The sequence below is a fragment of the Vespa mandarinia genome, chromosome 15, assembly GCF_050613455.1.
Source record: "Vespa mandarinia isolate Hongniang chromosome 15, ASM5061345v1, whole genome shotgun sequence".
NCBI classification, from domain to species: domain Eukaryota; kingdom Metazoa; phylum Arthropoda; class Insecta; order Hymenoptera; family Vespidae; genus Vespa; species Vespa mandarinia.
Genome location: NC_140824.1, coordinates 1,800,001 through 1,815,000, shown reverse-complemented (window position 1 = coordinate 1,815,000; position 15,000 = coordinate 1,800,001). Strand labels below are relative to the sequence as shown.

Genomic DNA, 15,000 nt, shown 5'->3' with positions numbered 1-15,000 from the left:
TTCGCGTGACACGCTTCGGCACTTCTCTCTCTCTCTCTCTCTCTTTCTCTCTCTCTCTCTCTCTCTCTCTCTCTCTCTCTCTCTTTCTCTCACGTGATATCACGTTGTCAAAAGTTTGCATTCGGATGTTTTGCGGCATGAACATTGCAGAGTTTCGCGCGGGGGACGTTTTGAATAATGTAACAACGAAGCCAGTCCCTACCACCTCCTCCTACCCCTCTTTGCCACGGAAGTTTCTAATTAACCAGTGCGAGAACGAGCTCCGTTACCAAAGAGAGAGATAGAGAGAAATAGAGAGAGAGAGAGAGAGAGAGAGAAAGAGAGAGAAGTATCGCTATGCTGGACAATACAAAGCCACTTTGAGTTCTCGACTCGCTGCGTTTTCCATTGGCGATTCTGTTGGTTCTGTAGTACCACTGGTTTCGTTCGCTATTTGTTTTTCGGTCATTGTCGACGATGCAACTGCGTAACCATTGCGCAAACTATGTATATCTATTTGTCTCTCTCTCTCTCTCTCTCTCTCTGTTTCTCTTTCTCTCTCTGTTTCTCTCTGTTAAAGCACCTAAAAAGAGTAAATAGAACCATATGTGTGACATACCGATTTAACTCACGAATCGAGGGAAAGTCGTCTCTTCCAAAAGTTATTCGTTAAAAAAATCGGGTGTAACTTTTGAAAGCAATAAAAAAAGAAGAAAAAAGAAAAAAAAGAAAAAGAAGAAAAAAGATAGTATACATACAAAGAAAAAAAAATAGGTACGTATACGTGGATATCTGAATATATGTTATACAACAAGTACGAGATTAATAGTAAATTCTCGGTTGGACGATTCGATCCCACGAAATTTTAAGGCTCGACATACATAGATACGTTCAAACTGTAAAAGTTTGAGAAGGGAAAAACGTCAGGATTTGAGGTAAATTCGCGATGCCCGCGAGTGACACGTCGTCTCTGTCCAAGTAGAAGCAACAGCGTGCTACTAGAGACAGCTGTAGTAGAAACTCTCTATAGCCGACTATAACTGTAACCCACATGATTTATTTTGATGAAAAAGAAAGGATAGTGAGATTGAGGTGGGGGAGTAAGAAGGAAAGAGAAGGAGAAAGATAGATAGAGATAGGAGATAGACAGAGATAGAGAGAAGAAAAAGAAAAAGAAAAAGAAAAAGAGAAAGAAAGAATGAAAGAAAGGAAGAAATCAGGAAAGGGGTTTTCCTTGAAAGGAGTGCCCTGAAAAGGGACAGGTCAACTCTCTAGGACCTGTTTGGCCGTTTCTCAATGGACAATGTCCTGCCGGTCGACTCACAAAGGGACTCCCGAGACTTCGAGATCCTCCCACGATACGCATGTGGGGCGACTGTGAGTGAGCGAGTGAGAAAGAGAGAGGGAGAAAGAAAGAGAGATAGATAGGGAAAGAGATAGAATGAGAGACAACGCGTACCCCATTGAGAACGCGTGAGAACCAGATTTCATATTTCTCATAACTGCCCGGTAGAAAAGTGATCGTTGCTGCTTTTCTTACTTTACTGTGTATCCACATCGAGGAGATCCCACACTTTATATTAAATTTTCTCTTTTTTTTTCCATTACTTGACTGACTACAATTGCCATAGTTAGTTCGTCAATTAAGCGACGAGTTTAAATGTTTCTCGATAAATGAAGTAAGTGTAACGAATTGATTATTATTTTTATCAAATATATTTATACATATGTAAGCGTACGTACGTATGTATTTTCTATCTTTTAATTATTTACGAAGAATTATATTTACATGTAATTATGTAAATTCTTAAATATGTTCGATTAATTACGAATTACGATGAATATTATTATTATTATTATTATTAATGTGGGGTTTGTCACTTTAATTATAAGAGGTGTAAACATAACGTTAAATCGATCGCACGTGTACTCGAATAATAATAATAATAATAATAATAATAATAGTAATAATAATAATAATAATAATAATAATAATAATAAAAAAGACAAAAATATATACACACGTGTACGTAAGTACATAATATCTTTTAATTATAAACGAAGAGTTATACGTTGATTTTTAAACGGCAAAAATTTCATTGTTATTTATTCGAGATATATCCTTTAGTTTACAAGAGGTGTAAACATAACGTTAAAATGATCGATCACACGTGTACTCGAATAATAATAATAATAAAAGGAAAAAAAGAAAGCCTATGAAGAATAAGAAGAAAAAAAAAAACGTATTATGTCCATGAAAGAGTCCCGTTAGGTTTTATGTTTGCGATTGGAGAAGGTCGTAGGAGAATTGTTCGATCAAAGGATCGAATAAGGAAATTCGAGAAAATCTTCTCTCGATCGAAAAGAAAAGAATAGAATGGAAAAGAAAAGAAAAGAAAAGAAAAGAAAAGAAAAGAAACGAGAAGAGAGAGAGAAGAAGAAGAAGAAGAAGAAGAAGAAGAAGAAGAGGAGGAGGAGGAGGAAGAAAAATAAAAAAAAAAAGGAAAAATAAAAAATCGGAGCAGAGAGACAGAGAGAGAGAGAGAGAGAGAGAGAGAGAGAGAGAATGAAGGAGGAAAGGAGTTCTTGAGAATGAGGTTGATGGACCACCGATGGATTGATGGGATTCTTTGCGAGACGAAGCTTACGGTTACGAGCAAACGGGTAGTCTTTCTTTTTTTTCTTTTTTTTTTCTTTTTTTTTCTTCTTTTTTTTTCTTTTTTTTTATCAACGAACCGACCTGTCTTTTTTATATACGCATACATATATACGTATCTGTGGATAGAAAGGGGAGAAAAAGAGAGAGAGGGAGGGGGATAAAGAGGGAGGGAGAGAGAGGGACCCGTAAGGGGAAAGAAAAAAAACATTTCACGTAGAAAGAAAAGAGAAAGGTAGAGTGGTACGCCATTTTGGATCTTTTGTACGATGCACATACGTTTGTAAGAAAAAAAAAGAGAAAGAGAGAGAGAGAGAGAGAGAGAGAGAGTGAGAAAGAGGGAGAGAGAGGATCAACAAGGTGGACGATCGTGCCTAAGGGTTAACTCGAAAAACTCTTCACCCCACGAGAAAAGTCCAACGACGGACGGAAGGGGTTTCGTTGATAGAAAGAAAGAAAGGAGAGAGGGAGAGAGAGAAAAAGAGAGTGAGAGAGAGAGAGAGAGAGAAGATCAGAGAGATCGTAAGAAAGAGTGAGAAAGATATAAAAGAGGGGTGTTCGGTATAAAAATTTCCCCCACCATTCTAGACGCACGTGGTGCGGTAGGTCCTTTCTATTCTTTTGATATCCTGTCGGCGGCGGGGTCCTCCTGCTGGTCCTATAAACGCGTCCCCGATGGATGCTCCAGTCAGCATCCGAGCATGGACGAAAGCAGATCTCCATGTTGATAATGAAAACGTTTAGGAATATATGCGATTACGATTATCGAAGATTCGTTCATATTTTTAATTTACGTTGTCGTCGTCGTCATCGCCGTCGTCGTCGTCGTCGTCGTCGTCGTCGTCGTCGTCATCGTCATAATCGTTGTTTTCATTGTCGTTGTTATCGTTGTCGAATGAGAACGACGACGGATACAAAAGAGAGAGAGAGAGAGAGAGATAGTTAGATAGATAGATAGATAGATAGATAGATAGAGTATTGTTGTAAATTTCTCTAACGGTGGAATCCTGTGTGCTCGGTGTGATCGAATTATATACGCGAGAGGACGCGTAATGGCGGATGACAAAGGTAAACGTGTATGTCAGTGTGTTTGCCCATATATATATATATGTGTGTGTGCGCGCGCGTGTGTGTTTATATATATATATATATATATATATATATATATATATGTGTATGTGTGCGTATATTTGTAAGAAATAGTTATCCATTTTTTTTATCATTTTCTTTGTCTTTTTTCTTCTGTTTTGTTTTCTTCTTTTTTTTCTTTGGTTTTTTGTTCTTGTCTTTCTCTTAAAACAAACAATTTCTTATACTCGATATTTCAAATATATATACATATATTTATATATATATATATATATATATATATATATGTTTAGATTTTGGATTGATTTGATTTAAAAAGGATCAGGAAAATATTTAAGTATTATTTTCTCACGTTAATGATAAAAGATAAGAGAGATCGTGAGTAGAATTAATGTTTAGAATTTAGTTTTGATGATCATTCTAAGTACTTACTTTCTTACTTACTTACTTACTTACTTATTATCTAAGAGAAACATAGAAACAACAGTACGTTTTAATAATTTTGGAACATTAAAATTTTTTAATTTATCCCTCATATATTTCTATATAAATAAGATGTAAAAAAAGAAGATATCAGATATTTAATTTAATCGAATTAGATACGAGATTTCGAAGAAATTGCAATTATATTGTTTGAAAAATTGAAAAGGAAGAAAGAAAAAAAAAAAAAAAGAAAAGGACTTCGCGCGTTAGAACAAAATACACAAAAAAAAAGAAAAGGAGAAAGAATAAAAAATCTAATCAAATCCTTTCGATAGAAACGTACCGATCCAATTGTATTTCTACAAAAATTCTCATTTTATCGAAACGAACAACGTATACAACGTACGAACTCGTACAACTACTAAGTAAATTGATATAAAAAAGCTTTCTTTAAATTTTTCTTTGAGAAATATTGTTTTCGACGTTGATTCGATTGGCGATATGTCACGGAAGAAGATCCGTAAGGTTGAAAATTTTTCTTCGATATTCTCGTTTTCAACCACGTTCGTCTTTCTCTCGATCGACAAAGTACACGTATCCTTCTTTTCTTCTTACTCTTCCTTCTCCTTCTCCTTCTTCTTCTTCTTCTTCTTCTTCTTCTATTTCTTTTTCTTCCTTCTCTTCTTCTTCTTCTTCTTCTTCTTATCTTCTCTTCTCTATCATGCTACTCGTAGAAGGAAATTGGTGCGACCCAATACTAATGGATAATGGAATTATTGGTTACGGTTGGGGCTTGCCCTAGGGATGATCGTAATTCAATTGCTTCGATGTGTCCTCTGGACGTTTTGACGGGACGGATGTCCTAACAAGGACATTGCCTCGGGATATCTTTGCGGTTGGTAGATAGATAGGTAGGTACTCTAAGTTATCGGGATATCTCTTCTATGCTACGAAGGCACATTACTCGTGTGCGTTAGGAAACGTTAGAATAGTGAAGAGGAAAAGAGAATAGTTCTAGGTAAGGATTGTGAAAGAGTGCGGAAGAGGGAGAAAGAATTATATCAACTTTTTTGTACGTAAATTTTTCATGACGAAACAAAGAAGAAGAAGAAGAATAAGAAAGAAAGAAAACGTCTAAAGATCGTTTATTCCTTGAAATTTTATCGTCGAATTTTTCGAAATTATTCGAACATTTGATTCCTATTAACGAAGTTGAAAGTATGAAATAATTTATTAGAAAAAAAAAAAAATATATATATATATATATACATATACATGTATAATTTATTTCAATTCTTTAAGTAAACAATTAGAAATTGTTTACTTAATTCATAAATTAATAATTTAAATATATCCAATATATATTAAATTAATATATAGGTAATCGTCAAATTGTTCTTATTAATTGTTTAATTTTTGATTTATAATTATAATTCATCGATAATATCCATGGAATAGATTTGTGATAAAGAGAGTTAATAATTTTGAAATATTTTCTTTTTCTGGATATTCCTGATATATCAATGGAAATTATGACTTCTTTGTCTCTCTCTCTTTTTTTCTCTGTCCCTCCCTTTTTTCTTCCTTTCTCTCATTCTCTCGTCTACACACTATAAGGGAGAAGTGATCGAGATATTACAGATGTATGGACCAATTTGTAAGCAATCCAACTTACATTCGTCGGGCAATGTTGGATTTTTATGTTATCTTTTTCGACGAGCATTCGTGATATCGACTGATTCTCTCATTTTTGTATATATATATATATATATATATATATATATATATTAGAGAGACCACAACCCTCTTACTATCACATGTCGTAACTTTGTTCAAGCTTCGAAACTTGAATCGATTATATTCGAGTATATCGAGATAACGCGTAGATATGTCTATCTTTCTTGATTTTCTTTTTTCTATTTTCTTTTTTTTTTTCATGGACGTAGTAAATATATCTAACAAATGTAACTATTTTATACATTACAATTGTATTTTGTTTGTACTATAAGAATTTCAAAATATTGATTTCTTTATTAATATCGACCATTGAATATTAATATATATATATATTATATTATTGTCACTTTATCGTTATAAATTATTTATTTAATTTATAAATTACTAATTTAAATATATATAATAGATATAAAATAATATTATAAATCGTTTACTTAATTCATAAATTAATAATTTAAATATATCTAATATATATTAAATTAATATACGGATAATCGTCAAATTTATTCTTATAAATTGTTTAATTTTTAATTTATAATTATAATTCATCGATAATATCCATGAATATATTTTAAAAGGGGATATACTTGTACTCGTTAATTCCAATTTATATAAGACATATCAACGAATGTGTAAATTCGTTCGTGAGGATGAAAAACAAAAAGGAAAGAAAAAAGAAAAGGGGGGGAGGGGGGAAAAACAGGAAAAAAAGAAAAGAAGAAAAAGAGAAAAAAAAATCTCGTTCAATTTACTTACACAGAAAGTAGAAAAAATAGATTAGAAATAAGATTGGAGAGAAGAGTCTCTATTCTAGGTTTGTTCTCCTTCGAGGAGGACATCTTATAACTTATCTACAACCCTAGACAGTTTTTCGTAGGGTAGTAAGCGGTCGTAGACCGTTCCGTCGCTCTCCTCTGAGTTTTCGTTCAACATCTGCCCCCGAAAAAACAAAAGCCCATTGTCGCTAACGACCGGTCGCGCGTCTCTTGTTTCTAACCGAGCGCTTTTGAATCGTAGGCGAATAACGGACCCAAGGTCCATTCAGAGATCGGAACGGCCATCTTTTTCTTTCGTCATTTTTACTCTCTCTTTTTCTCTCTCTCTCTCTCTCTCTTCTTCGTCATTTTTAGTCTCTTTTTTCTCCCTCTTTCTCTCGTCACTTTTGCTCTTTTTCTCTCTCTCTCTTTCTCTCTATCTACCTATTTATCAATCAATCTGTCTCTTTTTTTCCCTAAACTTTTTTCATTCCTTTTATTTGTATACCCTCGCAGTAAGGATTACTATTCGTTCGTGTGTCCCAAATTTTTATCAACGATTTTCTTCTTTATATCAACTATCTTTATCTATCTCTATCTTTCTTTATACACACATACACACATACGTATATATATATATATATTTTTTTTTTCTTTTTTTTATTTCTTTCCGCTCGTTCGTTTCTTTGAGAGAATAAAAAGAAAGGAAAAAGAAAAAAGTAACGATTAAGATCTAACACTCTCTTTCACGTCGAAGTAGTATATCTCCTTCCCTCTCCTCCCCCTCCCCCTTCCTCTCTCCCTCTCTCTCTCTCTCTCTTTCTCACCCTCTTTTTTTTCAGGTACGTTTCCGGTGAAAGAGGAGAGTTGTATCTTCAGATTTTTTCTTCGGCGAAAATGAAAAAAAAAAAAAAAAAAAAAAACAAGAAAAAAGATGAGTAAATAAAAAAAGAATAAAAAAAAAAAAAAAAGAAATAAAAAGGACGTGCGTGCGGAATCTTTTCTTTAATCCTATCTTTACAATCTAATTAACGTCTTCAATTCAAGAATCAGTGTGATTCAAGAGTGTAGAGTTTAACATTTGATTAATATTCTTTTGATTGTGAAAGAAAGCAAGAAAAATAGAAAGAAAGAAAGAAAGATAAAAAGAGAGAGAGAGAGAGAGAGAGAGAGAGAGAGAGAGAAAGAGAAAGAGAGTGAGAGTATAAGCGAGAGTGAGAGTGAAAGAGAGGTAGAGTGAAATGGGGAGAGGGAAGACTGTGAAACGAAACGAGTTTGCGCTTTGGCCAATGGTCAAGAGAGCTCCGCCCAGAAAGAATCGAACCGAGCTGGCGCACCTAGAAAGGGTAGGAAAAAGAAATGAAGGAGTTCGTGTTTTAGAGAGAGAGAGAGAGTGAAAGAGTGAGAGAGAAGGAGAAAGAAAGAGATATAGGGAGAGAGATAGATTAAAAATAAATGATAAACAAGTGGATGTCGAATGAAAAGTAATAAGAAAGAGATAGAGATAAAGAGAAAAAAATAGAGATAAAGATAGAGTTAGATAGAGAATGAGAGAGAGAGAGAGAGAGAGAGAGAGAAAGATGAATGAAAGAACAATGTCTTTCTGTCTCTCTCTCTCTCTCTCTCTCTCTCTCTCTCTCTCTCTTTCTCTCTCTCTCTCGTTCTCTTACTTTTTATCTATCTATCTAAAAAGAGAAAACGTTCTTGATAGTTCTAGTTCGAAAAACGAGTGAGATCGAAGAACAGACAGAGAAGGAAAAAAGAAAAGAAAATACTAAGAGAATGGCATCGTGATGGGCATAGAGACAGAGAAAGAGAGAGAAAGAGTGTGTGTGTGAGAGAGAAAGAGAAAAAGAGACAGAGTGAATTTTTCTTATTTTCTCATCGAGCTGGCAACCCCATCCGGATGGATATGGATACTTGACTCAGTCGGAGGGAAAGATCGATGTATGAATCTCTTGCCAATCTCTATGTTAATGTCCCAGACTGCTTCTAGGAGGAATCTCCTTTGGTGGCCTCTTCGAGGACACTTAAAAGTGAATTGTTGCGTCTGCGGTTGACCTCGGGATAACGTCTGACCCTTCAACATTAGTAAATTATAAGGGTTACTCTATATGAAAGTGAATCTTTTATCATTTCGAGAGATACTTGTTTCTTTCTCTCTTCTCTCTCTCTCTCTCTCTCTCTCTCTCTCTCTCTCTCTTTCTCCTTTTATCCTGATAATATAATTATCATGAAAATAATTATTTATTTATTAATTACAATTATCAAGATATTGAATAGGAGAAATTTAATTAATAAATTTTTTTCTTCATGACGATCTATCGTACTCGTTTTATGCATTAATTATAATCGATTAATATTATAATGATTTTGCATAAACGCACATACACCCTACGCTTATACAGGATCTAAAATAAATTGTTAATTAATTGAAAATATATGTTTATATATATTATACATACATACATACATACATACATATATATATATATATTTCTTTTTTTCTTGCTTTTTCAGCGGAAACTTCGCAAAGTAGTACGTCCCCAGACACCGTCCAATGCGGAGGTTGTAGGGCGTCCTATCCCCTTGGTGAGATAGTTCGATTTATCGAGCACAAGGTCAATCATTGTCGCAATACTCTCCAAGGATGTCACAGTCCTCCGGCAACGGCAGCACCAGAGGACTCCGATCCTGAGGACGCCCTTGCCCTTAAAAGTACCGATCAGGATTCAAAACTAAATTCGGTACCAAGTATTTCCGCGCCGATCAACAAGAGGGGTGGTAGACTTGAAAGTCCACCAACGCCTCAGGGATCGGCACCGGATACCGGAAGTCCGATCGAGCTTCGAGCTAGTGCAAGTTCGACGCCGAAAAGACGGACGGAGGATATCGACGATGACAAGGAGGAACTTCCTAAGAAGCAAAAAACCGAGTCCGTCGATGCCGATACCAATACCGTCAATTCCGGTAAGAATACATTTTGACATAAATCAGCTGTTTCTTCTCTCTTACGTATTATAGTTTTTCTCTTTTCTTTTCTCCTTTTTTTTTCTTTTTACATTTCTCCTTTTTTTTTTATATTTCAATAGAGTCGCATATACATTACTGAAATATCTCAATACTTTTTTTTTACTTTTTTTTTTTTTTAGTTATTTCGTGTACCTATATATATATATATATATATATATATATATATATATATATATATATATATAAAACATACGTATCTATCTAATTGCTTCATAGAATAAGATAAAGGAAAAAATGTTATCTGATTGTGACGTAGTATGATAAAGATTAAAAATTGCGTATCAGTTCATTTTAAATTTATCAGTACTTTTATTAGTAGGCTCTCATTAAGGAGGAACACTTAAATATGATTGGTCGCTATACTAATTCGTTTAATTAGTTCGTTCTTTAATTAATCGTTCTTAATTAGATCACGTGAAAATGTTTTAAAGCGAAACTATTCATTTCCAATAGAAATAAAGGATCTTTTCCGAAAAAGTTTTTTTTTTTGGAAATGAATAGGGACATATCGTACGTTATATATATATATATATATATATATATATATATGTATACATATGTAAATGTGAAATAGTAAAAATTTAGTCATTTAAAATTATCGGTAGGGAAACAACGAAACGTAAAACAGTTTTGAAAGATGTGTAAGGGGGAGGATGGGGTGGGGAGTTTAAAGTACGTTCACGATCGACCATCTGATGTCGGACTTGGTTCAACGAACACGAACAATGTCGATGCGGTGTATTCGATTTTTGAATTTAAACCGCCCGCTTTGAGATCGGGGTTGAACCTGACTGAATTCCCTCTACCACCCCTCCGCAAATCATCTATATCCCTCGAAGGGATCACATCGTGTTGCATTGTCGATAGGTTTAACGCGCGGGTGTTCACATTCGATTCAAAAACCTTTTTTTTTCTTTTTCTTTTTTTTTTTTTTTCGTTTTTTTTTCTTTTTTTCTTTTTTTATTATCTTTATTTTACACTCTCTTTATTCCCTCCAATTTCTTTTGTTACGCGTTCGATGATTTTCGTTCTTCTTTTTTCTCCGTTTTCATTTCTGCTTTTTCTTTTTTCTTTTTCTTGATAAGAAAAATATAGCCTATATTGAAGTTCGAATTTGTTAGAAATATTATCACAAAGAGAAATCGATCAAATGATCGTATAATTAGATGATAATATCAATCATTTCTAAAATTCGTTGTCAATTAATTTTATTTGTTTATCTTAATTATGACGATATGGAAAGTAATTATTTAGAAAAGATAAATTCTTTTCGTTTGTCGATTTGATAGAATCTATTCTTGAACCGAAAAGACATTAAATTTTAAACATTCAGATTAAGTTGAATTAATCCATAAATAAGTACTGATATAAGTAGGAAGTTCATAGAAAAAAAAAAAAAAAAAAAAAAAAGAAGAAAAACAAGGAAAGAAATGATATTTAATAATCAAAACGTTTTATAATAAGAATCCCAATTTTACATTGTTAATTCATTAATGTCAAGTTAATTCTAAATAGATGTTACTTTATTATAACAAACTTTTTATAATATTTATACACTTATTTATAAATCAATCTAAGATATTTTTAGCTGCATACAGATACATATAAATATATATATATATACACATACGTATATCTAAAAAAATTTCAACGAAGGATCGAGTTTATTCGGTACGCACGACCGACGGATCAACCGAGCCTATCCTTAAAGGCTTCATCACGAAGCGTGAAGCACGGTAGCACCCCTTTCTCCCCCATAGCTATCCGTTTTGTCGTAAGAGTTAACCCCTTTTTTCTAGCAGAACGCGAGCGAAGCTCGTGCTCGTCCCTTTTCCTATATACACACATACACACACACATACACACACTATATTATATTCCTTGGTTCTGCCCCTTTCGTTGTCTTTTTTGTCAGAATTTTTTTCTTTTTTTCTTTTTTTTTTTTTTTTTCTTTCACTTTACAAACCGGCCAACTCGAAGCAGCCTAATTAGAATCTTCCTATTGTTTGGCCACGTGGTACGCACGAGCCATGTATATAACGTACGAACGTGCGTGCCTGCTCGTGTCGTCTTCGTCTCGTCTCCTCTCGTCTCATATCGTTTAGTTTCTTTTCGTTTCGTTTAGTTTCATTCCCTGCGTGTGCCCAGGTAAGATCAACCGATGACAACAGGACCCTGATTATCATCATCGTCATCGTCATTATCGACCTGGTCCAGGGCCCCGTAAACCTTTTCAAATTTATTAGACCATACCTGTTATCGATTAGCTTATTTCTTTTGAAAATGTTTAACGTTAAAATTTGTTCAATACGTATGTATCAGAAAGACTGTGTGTATTTTTGTGTATGTATGTATTTGTTCGTGAACTATCTAATGCAAACGAGTGAAATTAGTTTATTAGATATTATAATAATGTAGAAAAAAAAAAGTTATATTTTAATTTAATTTTTTTAAGTACAATTGAATCTAACGTTTTGTCTTATTCGACGGTGTTATTTAAAACATTAAAAATACATTGTACGAATTTTTAACTTAATTCGTTAGTTTTTTTTTTTCGACGATTAAAAAGCAAAAATATATATATATATATATTTATGTAATAAAATATCGAACGTTTTATAATATATCAATTTCAATATTATATATCAATACATATTGCAAGTAACAACGATGATATCAATATACATATCAATATATATATATATATCTATATTAGGAAAAAAAAAAAAAAAAAAAAAGAAAAAAAGAACGAGAAAAGGGAAAGAAAGAAGATGTTGGACAGATTCGAAGAGTTGGAAAAAAAAATATCAGCTAGATAGGGAAGTTAGCAATGAGGAGATTTGAGAAGTTGGATCGAGGGAGGGAGGAGGGTTGATGTTGGTAGTGATAGTGGAGGTTGGAGGTTGGAGGTTGGATAGGGAGTAAGGGGCTAAGGGGAGTAAGAGGAGAAAGGAAGCGATAATCCGTTGAAATTGACACCAGAGAGCGCTCCGGGTGTGATGCAGATTTGATCTATCTGTCACGTTTGTCTGGAATATTAATTCTCGTCGTCGCGGGTGAGGTTTTTCAACCAGCTGCTCTTTATGGTTTCTTTCCGACCCCTTCTTAGTCCACGAAGGATTCTCCCTGTTTCTTTCTCTCTCTCTCTCTCTCTCTCTCTTTCTTTCTCTCTTTTTCTCTCGCACGTATCCCGTTTTCTTGGACCGCCTGAGGCGTCTCGAGAATTGCTTGCGAATTGGTTACATCCTGATCTTCCTTCTCTCTCTCTCTCTCTCTCTCTCTCTCTCTCTTTTTATCTTTTTCTGTCTTTCTCTCTCTCTTTCTATTTTTTTCCTCTATGTTGTACATCAACGAATCTTCCAACTCTATTTTTGTATTTTTTCCTTTATTTATTCTTTTGCTTTCATTTTATTTTATTATTTTCTTTTCTCTCTTTTTTCCTTCCTTCCTCTTCTTCCTCTTCTTTTATTATTTTTATTAATATTAATTTTTTTTTTCTTTTTTCTTTTTTTTTTTATCTGTTTTTATGCTTTTCGAGTTTAACTTCGTATATCTCGGTTTTCTTTTTATCTCGTAGAAACGGCATAAAGCTGCATTTTTTAACTCCCCGAAGACGCTTTTGTTAGAGACAAGAGGCAAATTTAATGGACCCGGTGGTCCATTCTTGATGTTTGCGGTCGGACGAACGAACGGGCGACATAAAGGATCCGTGAAAGAGAGAGAGAGAGAGAGAGAAAGAGATATACACATATATATATATATAGAAAGAGAGAGAGAGAGTAAGAAAAAAAAAGATAGAAAGATATTGCTCTGACCAATCTTGTCCTCGGGACCGCGTACTGACCGCAAGGTGTACGTTTGCGATCGTACATGGATATTAAAGTTTCACTCGTAAGAGTTATTCCTTGCTAAAAATATATTTTCAAAGTGATTCTACCGACTTCTAGCTTACGATCAGGTTAATGTAAATCCATCTAAATTAAGCGAAAATATATAATTGAATTTCGTTGATTGATTTCTTATGTCTTTTTTTTCTTTTTCTTTTTCTCTTTCTTTCTTTCTTTTTTTTTTTTGTTAGTGTCGTTTCCTTTCGTTCTTCGTTTAAGTATAATTCCAATTTAAATTCGTCCGTCTAGAGTAATTATTGTCGATCGTTGTAACGTAACAATGATAAATCCTAATATAATCCCAATGTATCATCATACGCTCGGTATGGTTATCAGGTTCATTAACAAATGGAGTCATTTATATGGGGCAAGGTGGACGTTCAAGCGTAATAAGGAAAAAAAAAAATAGAAAAAAAAAGAAAAAAAAGAAAAAAAAAAAAAAGAAAAAATTTAAATGGATATTGATATGAAGAATTTCTAAAGATTCACATGACCGTACATGTCCCTGATTAAAATCGCCCACAATCTATCTACCTGGATAGGATCCATTGCAAGCGCCGGCCCTTTTAAGTGCAACCCTTGTGCCAGGGACAAAGTGCATACGTCGCATACGTTGGCTAATCGATATTTTAATATTGTCACACGCCATTCTGGATTACGATCCTTTGTGTACCGTGACGTCACGCGGGTGCGAAAGCTCCCGATAGGGACGAGAGCGGCAGATGTGGTTGCTGTTTCGTTCGTCGTAATAATAAAAAAAAAAAAAAAAAAAAAAGAAAGAAAAGAAAAGAAAAGAAAAAAAAAAGAAAAAAGAAAAGAAGAAAAGAAAAATCGAAAAAAAAAAGAAGAGAAAGACAAACACTAATCTTTCCTTCTTAATTTCTTATCGAAGTTAAATTTCTTTTATATTCTATCCACTTACCTATCGCAACCCTTTCTCTCTCTCTCTATAATCCAAAATTTTCATACGTAGATATTGTTCTTATGGATCGAAGAAAAAAAAAAAAAAAAAACAAAACAAAGAAAATAAAAGGAAAAAGAAAAAAAGATTTTCTTTTTGTTTTATTAGATAAACATAGAGAAACATAGAAAAAGTATTCTTAAATCCATGCAAATTTGTGCATTTTAAGAATATATAAGATCCCTTTTCGAAGGATCATCTCAACAATAGAATAGAAAGGATATATTATATATATACATGTACACACACACTCACACACATACACATACATAAGATAGATACATATCTTATACATACGAGAAAATATTTTTCAAGGTATATATCACAAAGAGAGAAATAGAGAGAGAGAGAGAGAGAGACAGAGATTCGCTCATCTTTCGAAAACGTCGCTTTGCGATCACCCCAACCGGCAATGGTTGCTCGTTTCGTATGAAGTCTTCCGTGAAAGGGTTGAAAGGAAGTATTCGAAAGGATGACCAT

At 33.7% G+C, this 15,000-nt stretch overlaps 1 protein-coding gene across 1 annotated transcript in view; it reads left to right on the top strand.

The window, feature by feature from the left end:
* The window catches only part of Cph (BCL11 transcription factor chronophage), a 35,865-nt gene that overhangs the window by 12,462 nt on the left and 8,403 nt on the right, over window positions 1–15,000 (top strand). The window contains exon 2 of the mRNA XM_035872885.2: window positions 9,160–9,609. Coding sequence (XP_035728778.2) covers window positions 9,160–9,609 — 450 coding nt within the window. The remainder of the gene's footprint in view (window positions 1–9,159; window positions 9,610–15,000) is intronic.